General features: G+C 41.5%; 1 protein-coding gene across 1 annotated transcript in view; it reads right to left on the bottom strand.

The window, feature by feature from the left end:
- Nucleotides 1-19,279, bottom strand: part of DMD (dystrophin) — a 1,988,221-nt gene that overhangs the window by 189,979 nt on the left and 1,778,963 nt on the right. Inside the window, 1 exon segment of the mRNA XM_054695791.1 lies at nucleotides 836-896. Within this exon segment, the coding sequence (XP_054551766.1) occupies nucleotides 836-896 (61 nt within the window).

The raw sequence follows: 19,279 nt of genomic DNA, 5'->3' as shown, positions 1-19,279 counted from the left end.
TGGACAAACATTTAATATTTTTAGTCAGACTCATGGTAGAAGCAAGTTCAGTCTTTCATTGGTATTGAAGACTATTTCATGAATCTGACTAGTTTTAATTGCTGGTGATACAACCAATCCTAAGTGAAATTTAAGTTTGATTCCATTCTCAACCCATGAGAGACTGTTAAGGCATCATAATAATTCAATATCCTCTCTCCTCTCTCATCCATGTTGACACAATGTATTATAATTTGTATTTCATGCAGCATCCTGCAGAAGGTGCTTCGAAGCACCTGCGTTCCTTTGGCTGACATGAATGACCCCAGAAAACAGCATCATTCTGTGGTTGTTATAGCAAAGATGCTGAATGCTGTGTCCTGAGTCTCAGCTCCCCAAATCTGGGACTGCTGTTGACTGCCTTTTGGGCACATGAAGTATTCATTCCCCTAAAACAGCCTGCACACATATAGCTGCAGAAATCTTCCATCTTTGTCTGAAGGAGAAATGTGTGGGAAACCTCTCAATAGATGAAAATTCTTCTTGAAATACTCACTCCCACGCTCCGTAAAATAACCCATGGCTTTTTGCTTGATTGTGAAAAATGCACACCACCTCCCATCACAAAATACAACATACACATTGCATGAAATGGATTTTTCCTAAAGGCGGTTTCCTATTGCATCAGCACATTTTCAGGGGTAATTTTACCATGAGTTGACGATCCAGATTCCTCAGGGAAGAAAGAACTAAGTTTTATAAGCCAGGCTACCATTGTGTTTTCAAAAATTCATTTGTGAATATACAGATCGGACACAATAGATTGTGCCTTAAGAATGTGATGCTGCCAACTTACTTGATATAGTAGGGCACTTTGTTTGGTGAGATGGCTCTCTCCCAGGGACCCTGGACAGAAGCTGAAAGAAAAAAAAAAGGCGTGGAGGTCAAGTTCACTGTGAACAGTAAAGACAACATTAATCTCCAGAATTACAATTTTACACTGATATTGGTCTGTTTGCTCAGTTACCCATGAAGACAGGACGGATTAACCTGCTGTTCTGAAGTTTCTGTCCTAATCTAAGTGAAATTGAACTCATTCAGGCACAAAGATAAATGCAAAGGGAAAAAAAAAAAAACTCTCCACTGCCAGACCTATAGAAGAGATAAGAAAGCGAGTGAGTAGACTGATGGCTTTCCCTTTACGTGTCTCCTTTGGGTGTTTTTCTTACACCATCTCCTCTTGGTGCTTCTCAGTACCTTTTACTACTTGATTGACTGGGTTGTATTAGTTTAGTAGCTGAAACATCCTGTGATATATTTACATTCTAGATAATAGAAGCTAACTTACTCCATTTACATCTCTCATCTCTCAGCTTAACAGAATCCAATTTTATTTACTGATTATATTTTTAATTGTCGCCTCAAAATGTCAGCTAACCAGCATCATCTTATTGGAAATGATAAACAAAAATGAGAGACTGGTAGTCAATTCCAGAGTGTAATAAAACTTTTGTGTTCAGTGATGAATCCTACAGGTGAGATTCAATTTCATATACTGAGAATTCATTTTATAATGACTTTATCATATATGACTGTAATCAATGATCTTTAAACTGTGTTTTTTTATATTTTTTAAAAGATTTATTTATTTATGCATACAAGAGCTGGGGTACAGGCCAGAGATGCAGGGGGCTGAGAGGATTCACCAGAGACAGAGTGGGGAACAGAACAGGCAGACTGACGAAATACACTGCTGAGGGGAGCAGCAGGTGAGACAAGAGAGGTCTGCCTCACCATGTGGGTTGCTCCCTGGCTGGGGATCGAACTCGTGCTGCAGAGGCTGTGGACTACTTCATAGTGCGGTGCTTAACCACTTGCGCCACCAGGGAGGCCCTAAACTGTGTTTTAAACACTTAAGTTGTAGTTCCTCCCAAAGCTAAACCTCTAACAATACCTAATATATACTGTTTAATACAAAGGCTTTTTGTTCAAGACAAAAATAATCGTGTTAGGAGGCAATATAACATTTCGCCAACAATAAAATGTTCCTCTTGAATAGTGTCTTAAGACATTTGAGTTTTAAGAGACATAGACTATCATCAGGAATGTAAATAAAAGAAGCATTTTTATTAACATGTAGCAATGTTACGTATATGTTCATTTCCCCCCTAAATTTCCATTAGCTTATAATTTGAAGCACAGTGGAAGCTGACCATTATTTCCTCCTATGAAAAGCTCCCTTTTAAATTAGTCTCACAGTAAATTCACTCCACAGTGTATCGAGAAGAAAACATCAAAGCTAATATATCCTTGACTACACAGTATAATATGAAAGAATAGCTTTTAATGAAAGTTAACTTCACCCACTGCCAGACAATTTAAGGGTAATGAAACTACAGACTCTTTGTTTTATATAAAGTAATAGAGGAATCTAATCATCCAACCTTCAACCAGACATACTGCTTTGTACCTTGGTGATATGTCATTTATAAAATACAGAACATAGATTTGTACTTAGCTGCTAATTATGCCTTTTCATTTTGGCAGACAGATTTTTAGTATGAGGGAAAGGACATTTATCTGCTGTTTTGAAGTAGTCCCTTGCTTCAATCTCCTTGTCCTTTTTGTATTCCCTCCTCCCTTCTCATTCTCTGCTCAACTTGTTGGTTTTCCTTTTCTTGCCCAGATTAATTCACAAAGACCTGATTTGAGAACCTAAGCTGGACTCCCTGGCCTGGCCGATCAGAGTGTGATGTCATGGGAACCAAACACCCAAGTTCCTACTAGCAGGAAACACAATAGAGAATCAGCAATCACCGCTCCTGGCTGCTCAGGGCACACCTGTCCTCACATCCTTCCAACATAGAAGGAAAAACTCCAGAGAGCATTTGGGTGTCGACCTCACTGACTGTATGGCCAAGCCTCTGAACGCCAAGCAGAGTTAAAGAAGGGCTCAGGGGCCTCCTCCGTGGTGCAGGGGGTCGAGCACAGCTCTGTGAAGCTGTCCGCAGCCTCTGCAGTGTGGGTTCGATTCCCAGCCGGCCAGGGATATTACCACATGGCACAACAGACTCTCCTGCCTCGCCCACTGCTCCTCCCCTCATCAGCATTTTCGGTCATCTGCCTGTTCTGCTCCCACTCTGTCTCTGGTGAATTCTCTCACCTTCCCATGCCTCTGGCCTGTACCCCAGTTCTTGTATAAATAAAAAATGAATCTTAAGAAAAAAAAGAAATGCCTCTGCGGGCTGAGGTCCCCAGACGTCTCTCATTCCTTTCTAGTTCCTTATGATGTGAACGGGTCAGAAATTCTTTGTGATTCAGAGGCTGCTGGCTATGGACTCTGGCAACCCAAGTGGACATTTGGATGTTCTACATTATTCCCAGCAGCTCTCAGAGAGAAGTATGCAGAAAGGCCTACTGGTAGCCTGGCTGGGCCACGGGCTCTCTGCCTGAATGGAACAATCTTGAAGCAGAAACTCTCAAGAGAGGGAGGAAGGGGCGGGGGGAGAGGGAGAGAAGCAGCAGTGCATGGCTGAGCTGAATGCAAGGCTGCCACAGAGTACCCATAGCGGGTTTTGCATTGTCAAGCATTAAAAGGAAACAAAAATCAATATAATGCCTGAGGAGTGATCAGAATATGCTTGAACTAAATAGTTGAAAAGATTTAAAAAGAGTATTCCAAAGACTGATCGCTGTGAAATTTTAAGCATTTGTAATCATTCTTAATTGTTATATTTTTAACACTGAGCACATACATAGTATAGAGAAATTGTTTCCAAAACTTAAAACTTTTTTTTTTTTTGTAAATGTAAAAAAAAAAAAAGCTTTTTGTCTTTCTGTGTAACTAGCAAATAGAACCAATGATGAGATTCAGTTTCACTGAAAGGAAACTATTTGCCAATAAATAGTTTGAGTCTTGGACTCAGTTTATAAATGCATCTAAGCAATTGCTTTGCAGTCATCCCTTGAAACTGAAATTTCATATTAAAAATGTCCTTGAAGCATTAAAAACAGAAAATTGACAACATCCTTCCCCCGGACCCCCTCCCCACCCCAGACACACACCCTGGAAGCACTTGCATTAGAACCCCTGCCCCCCGGAGTGGTATTTGGATCCAGCGCTCCCTTCCCTAGAGACTGTTGAGGAATTGTGGGCAAATTTGCTCGGGGCTGCCAGATGATTCTGGTCTTGCATCTACTCAGAAGTTGATAAACTAGATGGTAACTCTCCTAAATGTATCCCAGAATTATCATCTCATTGCTTGCCTAAATGTCGACACCAACAACAGCTGTTTCTTATCTCAGTGTGCCAGTGGGCGCCTGCCATCTTTCACAAAGCCAACATAATAGACACACACATCTTTTATGCCTGATGTGTCCATTTTTTAGTGGGCCATCAAAAACAGATTTATTGGCAAATAGTTTTTATATGACACTGTGCTGTCCTTTGGTATTTTCTTATACAGTTGTTTCTCTAACCACTATGGGTGATCCCAGTGCAGCTTTGTGATTCAGATTCTCGAATGTAGAAACCAGCGATTATCATAAGGCGCCACCGCTGTGGGGATATTGTCTACTGAATTGAAACAGCAACGGATACAAGGTTTATTTATTCCAAAACCCACCTCTGAAATTCCCCTTGCGTCACAGATGCAGTGTGTTATTGAGAGCAAGAAAGGGTGGCAGTGCTACCTTCAAATGCTTTCCTTCCTCGAGGTGACAGGATTCAATATTGTGCCCAAGGTGGTTTTGAAAAATCACAAATCCAGGCCATGCTATCAAGGGGAATTTCTTATTTCAATCCTTTTTGGATGTGCCCTGTTGTTAAGTCATATTTGAATCGACAGGAGGGTCTACCCAGAACATTAAAAAGAATGCTAATGTTACTTAAACCATGCCAAAAGAGCACTCTCTGGAATTCAGACCCAAATACATCCATTCATCTTTCTACTTCCCTCATACTTGGTGGATTTGGAATTTGGTAACACAGTTGGGTCAAAAATGTGGGGGCATGTTAGAGAAATAAGTAAGATAGCATTCACTGGAGACAAAACAGAAACCGCACTTCTGGGGTTACCAGGCATCAGAATCAACTAGTCTCTCACAATTGACTCCTCAGAATTATGTAAATTCCAGTAAAAAAAAAGTTGTCTCAACATGTTTTCCTCTGTGTACCTCCTCCCCATCCCATCCCCCTGCTACCACCTAGGAATCTTCTAGACATTTTTGCCTAATCACCCATGAAACTGTAATACCATGGACGTACTGTTTATGTATGGGATCTATCTGTGCTTTACATTAAAAAAAGATATTTTTGGTCTTCTGGGAACCATGTTTCAGGCCCTTGGGGACAATATCGCTCCCATTTGGAGTGCTTCGTCTAGAGGAGGTGATGGGGCAGTGGAGGGGAGGGGGTACGAGCCTCTGTGTGCCTAAAACATGACCTCAAGTCACACATGTGATACAATGCACTGTGAGATTTTTTTTTTTTTCATTTTGCAGATGATGAAACAGTTACGATCACATGGAATTTAATGTGTACAGTTCTTAGTAACAGATCCTAATTTTGGTTTATTACTCAAACTGGAGTCAGATGATTTAAGAAATAGAGAAAACAAACACGTCTGTAGCTTGTACCGTATGTTCCTTAATGTAGACTCCCAAGCCCTATGATGTCGTGCTGTTCCATTATTACACATGAGGAAATTGAGGCTTAGAAATGTCCAGGGAACTAGCCCAGATCATACAGCTAGTAAGGCAGACACCCAGGATCACAAGCAGGTCTGTCTAGTCCTTGTAACTTTTTTCTGTCCTATTTTGTATGGTCTATAAATATTTGCCCAAAGAACTAGGTCAATAAACATCTTAAAAAGGAGTGCATCGTCATCCAACCCAAGTTTGCGACACTGTACCTGAAATCTAAATTTACCCTTCATATGATTTCCACCAAGTGACTGAACAACTTCACTCTCACCACACCTCACAGGCGTTTCCCATAGTTTTAGTGCAGATTGGAAACAAATTCCTTTTATTCTGATCAAACTTTGCCTCACTGTCATCAACACCACCGGTGCAGTTCCAGATGTCTGAATTAAATTATCTGATCAGCTCAGAAAAGCTAACTTCAGAACAACTAAGACGAGACCTATTTTCATTTGACAGGTCAAAAGGGAGGCCTAATTCCTGAAGAAACAAAACAATAGCTACCATCACTTCAGTCATCCTGCAAAGTGTGGCTCTAATGCAACAGACGAGCTGGGCACAGTTCCTGCTACCTTGCACTTAATTTTAGCCTCTGAGCATTATTTCCCAATAAACGCGTGTAATATCCCAGCCTTAAAATCAACTGCTATCTGTTGAGCACATATGTGATCAGCCCCATGCTGGCATTTGCCGGGGTACTAACATGCCCAATGCCCTCGAGACCTTTTTTTTTTTTTTTTCCTCGCCACTCATGTTTATTGATGGATGCGTGGATACATAAAATGGGATACCTGATACCTACACTCTGAATCAACATCTTTATCAAATGCCCTTCTTTATTTAGGATATTTTTTCAGTGTATCTTTTTCCCCCTATCTTTATTTTCATCTACTTATGTCTTACTGTTTAAAATGCTGTGCTTGTAAGGGACCTCCCTGGTCGCAAGGGGTAAAGTCTCAGCACTATCAAGCTATTGCCACTGTATCATGAGTGTGATCCCTGGCCAGGGAGGTAATCCACATGGTGCAGACCTCTCCTGCCTTGCCCACTGCAACCCTCAGCAGTGTGTTTCAGTAGATCTGCCTGTTCTGCTCCCCACTCTGTCTCTGGTGTATTCTCTTAACCCTTACACCTCTGGCCTGTACCCCAGTTCTTGTATGCATAAATAAATCAATCTTAAAAAAAGGGCTATGCTTGTGGCAACATGTCCTTGGGTCTTGCTTTCTTTCCCCATCTCATAACCAATAATATGACTTGATTTTTGGCTATTTTGAGGTTGCACTTGTATGTTTTTTTAAGTAGAGAGCTTTTTTTTAAAGTTCTGTATACTATTGACAGGGTTTTATTTTGCTACTTATTTCTATATATTTATTTCACATCATTGCTCATATTTGTACAGTTTGCTTTCACCTCTCAGGTGTAGTTCCCATAAAACTCCTACCACCAAGTCACCTGTGAACATCACCATAGACTCTTGTGCTCTTCTTGCCCATTTTAATCCCTCTCCCTCCCTCCCTATTTCCTGCTGAATGTCTCTGATTTATAGTTGCCTGCCAGTTTTGTCTTTTCCCCCTGATCCCTTATTTGGTTCCCCTATATTCCTCCTATAAGTGAAACCATCTGGTATTTTCCTCTTTCCTTCTGACTTATTTCATTGAGCATAAACCCCTCCAGCTCCGTCCATGTTGCTGTGAATGGCATGAGTTTATCTTTTTTGATAGCTGAATTGTATTCCATTGTGTATATAGACCACATCTTGATCCAGTCATCTGTTTTGGGGCATTTAGGCTGTTTCCCTATCTTAGCTATTAGAAATAGTGCTGCAATAAACATAGGGGTACAAGTTTTCTTTTGAATTAATGTTTTTGTGTTCTTTGGGTAGATTCCTAGCAATGGAGTTGCCGGGGCATATGGTAGCTCCATTTTTAGTCTGAGGAACCTCCACACAGCTTTCCACAGTGGTTGGACCAGTTTGCACTCCCACCAGCACTGCAGGAGTGTTCCTTTTTCACAACATCCTCGCCAACATTTGTTGTTGCCAGTTTTTTAAATATGTGCCATTCTTACTGGTACTAAGTATTATCTCATTGTGGTTTTGATTTGCATTTCTCTAATGATAAGGGATGTTAAGCATTTTTTCATATACCTCTTGGCCATTTGCGTTTCCTCTTTAGAGAAGTGTCTCTTTAGCTCTTCTGTCCATCTTTTGACTGGATTGTTCGCTTTGTTTTGTTGAGTCTGTGAGCTCTTTGTAGATCTTTGAAATCAGTCCCTTATCAGTTGTGTGGAGTGCAAATATTTTCTCCCAATCAGTAGGGTGTCTCTTTGTTTTGGTTGTGGTCTCTTGCTGTACAGAAGCTTTTTAGCTTGATGTAATCCCAGCTGTTGATCTTTTCCTTCACTTTCTTTGCTTCAGGGGATGAGTCTATAAAGATGTTTCTGAGATGGGAGCCTCCCTGGTGGCTCAAGGGGTTAAGAAGCAACCTATGAAGCTATCAGCAGCCACTGAAGCATGAGTTCAATCCACGACCAGGGAGGTAACCACGTGGTGCAGCAGACCTCTCCTGTCTCGCCCTCTGCTCCCCTCAGCAGTGTATTTCAGTCAATCTGCCTGTTCCGTTCCCCGCTATGTCTCTGGTGAATCCTCCTACCTCCGCACACACCTCTGGCCTGTACCCCAGCTCTTGTATGCATAAATCTTTAAAAAAAAAAAAAAAGATGTTTCAGGATTGTATGTCATGAAGTGTTTTGCCTATGTTTTCTTCTACATATTTTTATGATTCCTCAGGACCTTATTATTTAAATGGGATGAGGTTTTTGAAGAATGTTGCATGGACACTAAGAGTCAGGGTCCTAGCTGCAAACAGATGGCACATTCAAATCAGGGAAGTTGAGAAGAGTCTTTAGTAAACGGGCTGGTGACAAAAGTATGTGCAAGGCACAGGGAAATCAGAGGAGATAACAGGATAATAATAGGGAGTCATCACCACCACTGGGTCTGAGGGGTGAGGAGAGGGCAGAGAGATAAGGGGGAGGGGAACGAGGGGGCGGAGGGAGAGCCCAGCCCCAACTGTACTGTCCACCATCCAAGGTCCCAGAGTGAGCAAGAATGTGTGCACGCTGTGTGAAGAGGCGCACCTGACAGGATCTTGGGTCAAGGTAGGCAGACAGGAAGGGAATAAGCATTCTGATCTCAGGATCCATTTTCCTGTCCATCTCCTACCATGGCTCTCCACTGACTGAACTCCATCTGAAGCTAAAGGGCTAGAGATCCCATTGATCCAGCCCACTAAAGTCAACCTTCCGAGGAAGTGTGGAGCACTGATGTGGTAGAGCAAAGCACAGGCGCTTTCACATGCTGCTGCTATGGCAACAGTCTTCTATCTTTCCCCAGGTTCTCCCTCACTTCTCAGCTAATCCAGTACAGCATTAATGGACTAATTTCTCCAAAGTACTCTCCCTTACTCAAAAACCTGCCATAGTTCTCCTGTATATAAACTATTTAAAAGTCCTTCTCTTGGTACCAAGCCCCTTTATGAATTTAGCTCACCTTTTTCTCCTAGTCCTTCCTTACAGGACCTTCATGCTTCTCCTTGTCTGAGCTTTCATCCGCTGGTGCCTAATGACAGAGACAGCATCTGTATAATACCCAGTGTCCTCTTCTTTAGCAACAGGATTCCAACTGTTGAGTATGACAGTGTTCCCAAAGCCTATGATGTGAGCTGAGGATACTCAAGTGAGGCATTGGAGAAAGTTCTTTAAAAACGACTGACTCAATTAAGAGGCAGGTTTTGTCCTTTTCCTTTCTTTTTTTTTTTTTTTCCTTGCCTGGGACATGGATGTGATGATGATGGCCGAAGCTATAGTAACCAGGAGCATAAAAGCCATCTTGCTCACAATCCCCCAGTAGCAGACACAGCGATGACAATGTGCATTCAAGTAATTTGAGTGGTGATTCAAGCAAGTACTGGCAGAGCAGCCGGAAGTGTCTGGGAAAGGAAGAAAGCTGCTCATGGCTGCATTATTGCTCTGGGCACCTGGGGCCCAGTGCAGATGGGGGCGTCAGTGGAGAACACTTTTGAATTATCCCACCCAAGGGACAAAATACTGGAGTATTTGATCTACAATTGTTTGATGGCTACTGTTGGAGTATGGGGTGGGTTGGGGTGGGGGTGATTAATTCCAGGGCCTGCCTCATGGCTGCTCACATCATTCTTGGTTCAGCTTAGGTACCAACTCCTATACCACACCTTTGTTTTTAAGAAATCATTTTTCAATAACATTTCTTGCTTTTTGATTGCAGAAAAACACACAGAAGAAAAATTTAAATCTCCAGTATTCCCATCACCATGTAAGTCATTTCCCATAAACACATATTATTTTGTGAAATTCAGATATTGTCATAGAAAGGTTTTTACATGGCCTTTTCACTTGAAATATATTGTAGAAAAATATGTTGGCAACTTTTCCATATCCTCATATATTCTTCCATATTTTTGTTCTTTTAAAATTTTACATATAGCAAAATTTTTTTGGGGGGTGTAGAGGTTTGTGAATTATCACACATGTACAGATTCATCAAAATGAGGAGAGAGAACAGTTCACTCAGTCCCAAAATTTTCCTCTCGCTATCTCACTGTGGTCAATGTCTCCTTCGAACCCCAGCACATGGTGGCCTTTGAGTTGTTCTCTCTTCATACACTTTTGCCTATTTTGCAGATCATCTAAATGGAATCATCTAGTATGTAACTTTTTGAGAATGAGTTCATCTCGTCAGCAAAATGCATTTGAGATTCATCCCTATTGTTATGTGTATCCATACTGTGTTCCTTTTAATCACTTAGTAGTACTCCATTATATGGATGTATCACAATTTTTCCATGCAACTGTTGAAGGATGTTTAGACTATTTCCAGCATGTAGCAATTATGAATAAACCTGGAATTGACATTTATGTACAGTTTTTTTTTGGTGAACATAACTTTTCACTTTTCTAAGGTAAATACTTAAGAGCAAGCTTGCTGGTGCATGACACATTTTAAATGGCTGAACGATAATCCATTAATGGATGTACCATGGTTTATTGAAGAAATTTGAGCATTTACATTGTTTTCTATTTTTCACTGTCATAAGTAAGGCATTTTTGTAGCTAAATCTTTGCATGCATTTCGGTTAATTAAGCAAAATTCCTAGAAATATCTTTGATTAAGGCTATGAACATTTTGAAGGCATTTTATATACATTGCACTCTTGCCAGCAGAAGTCTTTTTTCATTGATCCAGGTGGTGGAACAAAAATCTTTTCTATAGGTCAGTGGCATTTAGTTGGTTTAATTCTCAAGGCATGTTAGATTTAGCGCCTGATACAGTGGACTATTTGTGAACATGCCTGTCATGTTCACCATACTGTTTTGATTACTATAGTGTTGCTGAAGAGTTTGAAGCCTGGGACTGTGATACTACCACTCCTCTTTTTATGAAATTGTCTTAAAAATATTATACAAAAAATGTCATTTTTCCATACCTATGGGATGATGGTAATACTAGAAATCAGTCTCTCTGTCTCAACTGTCAATATTTGCCCTCAACCTTGGACCCATTCTTAACTATTAACATGACACACATATGTAAATTATGACAGTGAGAAATGCCTTTGAACACAAACTGCCTGGGCTTATGGTACTTCTTTCTACATCTCTGCCAAGAAGCATGGCATCTACCCAACTGTTTATTCTTAGCTAGACTGTTTCTGCACTATTCATTAGCATAAATGATGAACAGATTAATTCATGTTTTATACAATGGAAAACAGAGGGCCATAGCCTGTTCTACAAACATAAGATTACCTTAATGAAAAGATAAGAAAATTGTGGTACTCTATACAATGGTTTAGAGATTAAAGAATGGAGATGCAGTGTTGTAGTTCATTAGTGAACTTGTTGTGCACCGAAGGTGGGAAATGATGGATGACTGTTCTTTGAAGACTTAGTTACTAGTTAACTGGGACAATCATTGGAAGAACAAATAAGCTGAGACGTGAATTTCAGATAAATTATATATTTAAGTTAAAACAACTGGAAAGCAAATGTTATTTATGAAATTCACATAAAAGGACAAAACCATAAGTAGTAGAAGATAGCTGAAGCTGAAAAAATGACTGGATTCATTCAAAGTGGCTGTAAAGAGAACTGTACCTGGCAGCCTACCCCACAATGGTAGAGGCAATAGAATAGCTGTCAAAGAAATACAGTACTGAACGTAGAATAAAGTAGGGTAAACACAAGGAGGACAGCTAGCTGGTGAGGTACAAATACCAGTGGGTTCCAGTGGACTGATCATCTAGAAGATCACTGCTCTCGACTGGGCAATTTTACAAGAGTGGTGAAGGCCAAACCGGATCACAGAAATTGAATGGAGTATACAGAAGGCAGCAGCAGGATTTGGTCATCCTCCCCAGGCATTTGAAAAGTGGTGCATAAAAGGAGAATGTGAGTGGAGATGGGGGACATCTCAGGGCATCTTGCCCTCTGCCCTGTTCTGTAAACTAGCCTACCCACTTCATTGATTTATGGAATTTCTTAGGGTCTCCTTTCATATCTTAAGTCCCACAAAAACTTAGTTCCCCTTTTCCATTTCCTAAGGTCATAATCAAGACTGTACTACAGTGTTCACGTAGTCAATACCGAATGGATGTGTATGTATGTATCATTTCTCCCCCACTGCAGTTAGTTGCTCTCTCTCTGATTCCGATTTCCTTTTGATGTGATGCACAGAGTTGCTGTAGCAAGAGTAAGTTTCCTGCCATTTAACAGAAAGGCCAAGTTAAATTTAACGCTTTTCAAAACCTTAAATTAAAGTAAGAATAGTGATTTCTATGTCTGATTGTATATCAAAAGTAAAGATTCAATGAAAACTTTAAGATCACTTGCTCAACTTTCAAAGATGGGCAGATTTTCCATAAAGATTTCAATAGCAGAGACAGATGGGCTACATTCCAGAGGGGAAGGTCACAAGAGTGATGAATGAGACCTCTAATGTCTGCCATAGCTGTGAAAATCTTTATGGCTAACTAAAATTCCTCACGCATAACAACCTGTAAATATTATATGAGCTGTCAGACAGATAACACTGAGCTCGGAGACCATCGCACATAGTGAACGGAATACCCCGCCATGGGGTTTGTCAGTAGATTGCCAAGTCATTTAGAGTATCAGGCTTCCATTTGATCTGGGAAGCCAAGAGTTCACACTAAACTACTTGGCAAGGTGACTGAGTTGCAGAGAGAAACATTCTCTCTAATAGCCAGTGCTGTTAGCTGTGCAGTCACACAAAGTTTCATAACTAATGTTTGATGGAATTACTCTTGGAAGAAAAGCTCCTTCAAACTGACTTGTACAAAACTTCAAGAAACTGATTGTGATGTTTAGGACAGTTGGGAGGAAATCAAGCCTTCTAAGGCCAGAGGGAGGAAATAGGTTTGATTATAAATGGAGCCATGACTGACTTAGACTGATGGAACTTCTGAATAATTTCCAGCAGAACTGGCTGATGGTATCAGCACAGAACATACCTCCAGGTAAAGGTGGCTACCACTTTCAGTAATCCGGGTTAATACCAAGTCAGTGCCATAATGCCAGATGCCTTTAGCGTTTCTCCAGATGTGCTTTTAAAAGACAGGAGGTAGTCAACATCATTTGCTGAATGCTTTCTTTGTAAATGGTATTGTATTAGGCACAAGAGTGAGAAAGAGCTAAAGCTATGAGAGCAAATAAAGGAATAAGAGAAGGAGTAAAATTAAATGCTGGTCCCAATTCTTTACTCTTTTGTGAAGGAATTAAACATCTATAACTGAGCCATAGCCTCATGGTGGGTGAAGTGTGCTTTCTGCTCTCTGGGAGCTTGACCGCGTGACTTGCTTTGGCCAATGGGGTTTTAGAAGACACAATAGGAACAAGTACCCTTGTGCTGTGGCAACCGGCCATGAGACCATGCCCCAGGTGGCCGCCAATCCTTCAGCCTGGGCCTCAAAACCTTGCATATTTAGAGACCATCTGAGCTGAACTCCTATCCTATAGCCAAGTCCAGCCGACTTGCCTGAAGCAAGATTTCGCAGTGAAACAGCTGGCCACAAGCATGAGAATTGAAGGTTACTATTCTCAAATAAGAGAGGGAGAGGGAAAAGATGTGGGGAGCGGATAATAAAGAAATTATAGAATAGAGAAATATTCCCCAGTCAAGGTCTTCTCTATCTGTTACTATCCACCTCCTCCACTACCACCCCATGATTAATGGGGATTATCCCCTTTAGCCCACGTAGCTGACACTTGTGGATTGCAACTGACAAGTCCTTGGAGCCACTTCTTTGAAGCTGATAACCCACAATGGTTATACATATGACCCTGAATGTATTATTAAAATTCCCTAGTCTCAGTTATCTCTTCTAGGAAATGGAGACAATGATCCTTATTTTATAGGGCTCCTGTAAGGATGAAATAGGTTAATCCACACAAAATCCTTCCTTAGTGTTGAGAGCAAACAGTGCTCATTATTTCTATTCCTATTCCTCCCCTATTACTGTTATCATGAATGTTGTGAATTATCAAGATGTTTATTCCATTAGTTTACTGTCAGTATAAGGAAGCTTGGGTAACGAGGTCAACGTGACGGATGGACTCTCCTACAGTTGATTTGACTGGGATCCACCAAAGCATGAGCTAGGGAACAACTCCAGTAAACAATCCCTCCTACTCCTTTTCCAGCCATTTTCTGACACTTCAAAGGATTTTATGCAGTTCTCAGAGTAGTAAAACATAAAAGGAGACAAATCTTCCTTTTGGCATTCTGACGCTGGTGTCGACTATGAAAGTCAACAGTGTTTTATCATTTTATATTAGTGTTGCTTAGAATTCAAAACAAATAGCTAAGTATTTTTGGAAAGAAATAATAAACAAAGGCATTTTGGTTTTGACTTCTGTTTTTAGTTCTGATTTTAAAATTAAATCTCCCATTGCTAAATTTACTGTCTTTTGTTTTTGTTTTTCTACTTAAATCAGTGTGAAAACAATAGTGTGGCAGGTTCCTGTTAGAGAAATTCTCTGACCTGAGGTTATGTTGAAGACATAAGCCTTCTTGTCTCATTTTGCCCCAAGACAGCAAGATTTCTAGATAGCTTTCGTTTTGGGTTCCAGAAATAAGTGAAGATTTGGTTCAAAACTTTCACCTTCCCAACACCTCTAATGGATGTACCTGCTCCAGACCTCCTGGGCCAAGTCTTTTAAATTAGTCTCTTTCCCTTGATAGCTGGCCTAGGTCAAGTTCCACAACACAAACAGTCCACTCTTTATCTTTTGAGACTAAATTCCTTCTGTCCTTAACTCACACCATTAATTAGTTCATTCCATTCCTTATCAAATTTTTTTCCAGACATTTCCTGCTCAGATTTTCTCTTTCCAAGTCAAACTGCCCCTGTGTTGACTAATCCTTCAATTATCCTCTCTCTCTCTCTCTCTCTCTCTCTCTCTCTCTCTCTCGTCTGCCTATTTCTAGTTCATTAAAACATTAGCACTCTCAAAAACCTATATTTATATTCATTATACATACATAAGAAATCCCTTTTCTGGACAAAAGGGCTATAAGGAGGCTACATGGAAAACTGGAAAGGGGTATATTCATCATATCAGAATGGTTAAGTAGAAAGAAGAACCTGATTCTCATCACCGAATACATCTTGTGAATCCTGCTAAGGGAAATCAAAGGCCAAGCTATGAGAAGCATTTCTTGCTAGATTCTTCTCATATGAAAACACACCACTTTGGATTTGCATGTAGCACCCCGGACAATGTACATTAATACCAGTTTATGTAAAACATCTCATTCCCCTCGCTGGACAGTTCCTTCCGCCTTCAACTCTACTCCTACGACACCCACTACTCATCACCATAGTAGAATGTCATGGATCTTTTTATCAAGTCTCTTTTGGTTACAATTTGAGTGCTCCAAGGTCAGAACTCTGTCATCTTCATATTCCAAGTGCCTAGTGCTTGTTGATTAATCTATGAATGAATAAATGAATAAGTAGATAAATGCCACAGATACAGTAAGTCAGATTATGTCACTTCTTAGGTAGAATTCTCCCAAAATCTTCCCTTCTTACTGAAAACAAATCCAAAGGCGTTTTCAATCCTTGTCAACATGAACCTATCTGGTCTGGATCTTGCTTGCTCACTGACCTATTATCACCATTTTGCCTCCCCGGCTTCAGTTCTACTGGCTCCTGTTATTCTGCTACCCCTGTAAACCATGCTTCATCTCCAGACCTTTGCACTTACTGTTCCCTTGACCTGGAACACTATGCCTCACCCCCCCCACCCCATGCATGGCTTGCTCCTTCACCTCTCTAGTCACAGGCACCCACCCTGACCACCCCCATTTAAAGTGTTCCCTTGCCCTATCACCTTCACCCATTTAGCCTGCTTTATTCTTCTTTATCATAATTATTATGACATGATTGCCTTCTCATATTAAAATTTAAGCCATATCAAGCTATCACCAGCCACTGCAGCAGGAGTTCGATCCCCAGCCGGCCAGCGAGCAACCCACATGGTGCAGCAGACCTCTACTGTCTTGCCCGCTGCTCCCCTCAGCAGTGTATTTCAGTAGATCTGCCTGTTCTGCTCCCCACTCTCTCCGGTGAATCCTCTCACCCCCCGCACCTCTGGCCTACACCCCAGTTCTTGTATGTATAAATAAATCTTTAAAAAAATAAACTTTAAGCTCCACGAGAATGGTATTTTCTTTTATGTACCGCTGTTTCCCCCGTACGTAGAACAGACCTTGACCTATATTGATCATTGAATGGACACTTGTCAAGTGACAGAATCAATCAATTCTTAGCTGGCTGAAAATAAAGCTTATAACTTTTTCAGGATATTAGACTAGGCAACAGATTGAGTTCTCGCCTCTTGTATTAGAGGGAGAATAATCTTTAGAGTACCTAGGTATTTATTCAATCAAAGCCTACCCTGCATCTATCAGTAAGATGTTAGATACAAGAAATCAAAAAGAAAAAAAAAGAGCAATGCAAGCTCTTTGCCCTTACGGGGCTCACACTCCAACCCGTTTCCTTTTAGGATCTATTTTATCGACTGTTTCATTCTAACTCTTGCCTGTCATTGGGATGTGTGCTGCTGAGCTTCAAGTATAAGGCAAGAGGCTGATGTAATATTATATCCCTGAAGTCCTTACTCACTAATGGAGATCATGTGGTCAGGCACTACATATACTGGACCAAATTGTCAACCTCATTATTGACACAAGAGTGGATCAAATTACCCAGTGACTACAAGGGGCCTCTCGCAATGCTTCCTTTCTTAGATGCTTTTAAAGATTTATTTATTTATACAAGCACTGGGTACAGTCAGAAGCGCGGGAGGGTGAGAGGATTCACCAGAGCCAGAGCGGGGAACAGAACAGGCAGAGTGACGAAGTACACTGCTGAGGGGAGCAGCGCGCGCCAGGAGAGGTCTGCGCGTCATGTGGGACCCTTGCTGGTGGCCGGGGGATCGAACCGGCGCTGCAGAGGCTGCGGGCAGCTTCTCAACCCAGCGCTCAACTGCTGTGCCACTGGGGAGGCCTCTCTTAGATGCTTTCAAATGCCTGGCAGTTGCAAGACCCACTGGCAGACTGGGTTCCTCAGGCAAGAGACACTATGACAAAGTTGAGAGAGCCGGATATTTAGTGAGGTGTGCCCATGAGGTCCATGGAAGCAGAAGATGGAAGGAGGATGGGAACCAGAAGAAGTCAAGCATGGCTCAGTAACCCTTTCAGTCAGCACCATGGAGCTGTGCAGCTAGAATGCAAGTGTTCTCCTGAGTTTGAGCTAAATGGCCAGGTCTTTATACTCTTGCACTGCTTGCAAGCTGCCTGTTGAAGCAGTCATACCTTGGGTGGGTGAGGAAGCTGAAGCAATTCCTGAAGGGACAGACAGCTAAAGCTTGTCTGCTGAGGACCTCTTTCTTCAGTGAAAGGGATGTGGGTGCGCAGAAAAGAAGTCTCACAGGATGGCTCAGACACAGGTCACCCTACTGAGTGTTCCATGTGACTGCACTGACATGGCTGTGAGCTGTCCAGGGTTGTATTCAGGCGTGGTTCTCAACCACGGGCAAGTTTGCCTCTGGGAGCCATTTGGCAATGTTGGAGGACATTTTCGGTTTTCATGTCTGAGGGAGGTGGGTCCTACTGGCATGTAGTACACAGAGGCCAGGGATGTTGCTAAATATCCTACAGTGCACAGGAGAGACCCCATAACAGAAAATTGTCTTGCCCCAAATGTGCCCATATCAATAGTGCCCATATCAAGAAAGACTCATTTATAATCCAGCCTGTGGCCTACGTGGTGATCTTAGATAGCAAATAACTGACCCAATCAGGTGCTCTTTCTTGGAGAGTTTGATCACAGTACATAGAGAAAAATTTAGATGGTAGAGATGTGGCCAAGTTAAAAAAAAAAAAAAGCAGCAAGCTAAAGAAAACAGAAATCACAAGGCAATAGATATTAAAAGTAGAAGATGGAGAGAAGACAGAATCTAAGATACTGTGAGAGTTTGAAGTCTACAACAGCAAAGGCGTTCACAGAGAGAAGCAAATATGGGGTTGCCTCCTGCCCCCATGTTTCCACGTATCCTTACGATACCCTTCAGCCCCCAAGCCCATTCCTGTTCTTTACAGTCTTAAGGAGATACAATCTGATACAGAGCAGTATCTGCAGGAGACTGAAATCAAGAGGGCTGTTACTGCTGATGTAGTTAACAATCGGAGAAAGTGGTGTTTAAACCAGGAGCAGTTTATGTAAGTCTACAAAAGAACAAAATGCTTTTGTCCTCACCTCAAAGTTCTCACCAAAAAGTATTTTGTAATCCCAAACTGGTTGTGTTCTGAAAATGGAAAACATCCAAATGGAAAAACAAAACTAATGATTTTTGCCCACAGGGATGTGATTCCACCATTTCTGCTGTGCAAAGCTTTGTATTTTGGGACAGATGACAAAATGCTACCCTAGGCCAAATGCACAAATGCCTTCACTCTCTGGAAAGTGTAAAAATATACCTTTCCAAGATAGCAGGCCACTAAAATAGTGCCTGCGTTTCATGAAACCAATTCAGGATGGTGGTCCAGCTCTCCCTGCCTTAGGGACTCATGAGGTCCAGGGGAATTTGTCACCATGAAAAAGATGAAGAAAGAAATAGGCATTTGTTTCATCTCTTCCATGTCACCAGACTAATGTCCATGCATATATGTGATGGAGGAGTGGCGGTGAGTGATCAAGCTAAATGTCACCATCTATCTGTAAAGCCAGCTTGTGCATGTGGCATCATGGTGGCTTCACAAAATCTGGGAGCGGTTAATGCTGTTGGTGTCAGATTCCTTTCTTCAATTGCTCTGAGTGTTGGCTGCAATGGGTCCATCACTCCCACTTTCAGGGAACCTCCCTCAGTGAAGTGGAAATGGTCTTGCTGCCCCCCTCCATGCCCCCCAATCCACAGCCAATGGCTTAGCGACACGGGAGAGCAAAAGCCCAACTCCCTGGTCTCAAAATGAGGC

The sequence above is a fragment of the Talpa occidentalis genome, unplaced genomic scaffold (assembly GCF_014898055.3).
Source record: "Talpa occidentalis isolate TD23 unplaced genomic scaffold, MPIMG_talOcc4v2.1 talOcc4.15, whole genome shotgun sequence".
In the NCBI taxonomy this organism is placed as follows: Eukaryota; Metazoa; Chordata; class Mammalia; order Eulipotyphla; family Talpidae; genus Talpa; species Talpa occidentalis.
This window is presented reverse-complemented; position numbering and strand designations above follow the sequence as displayed.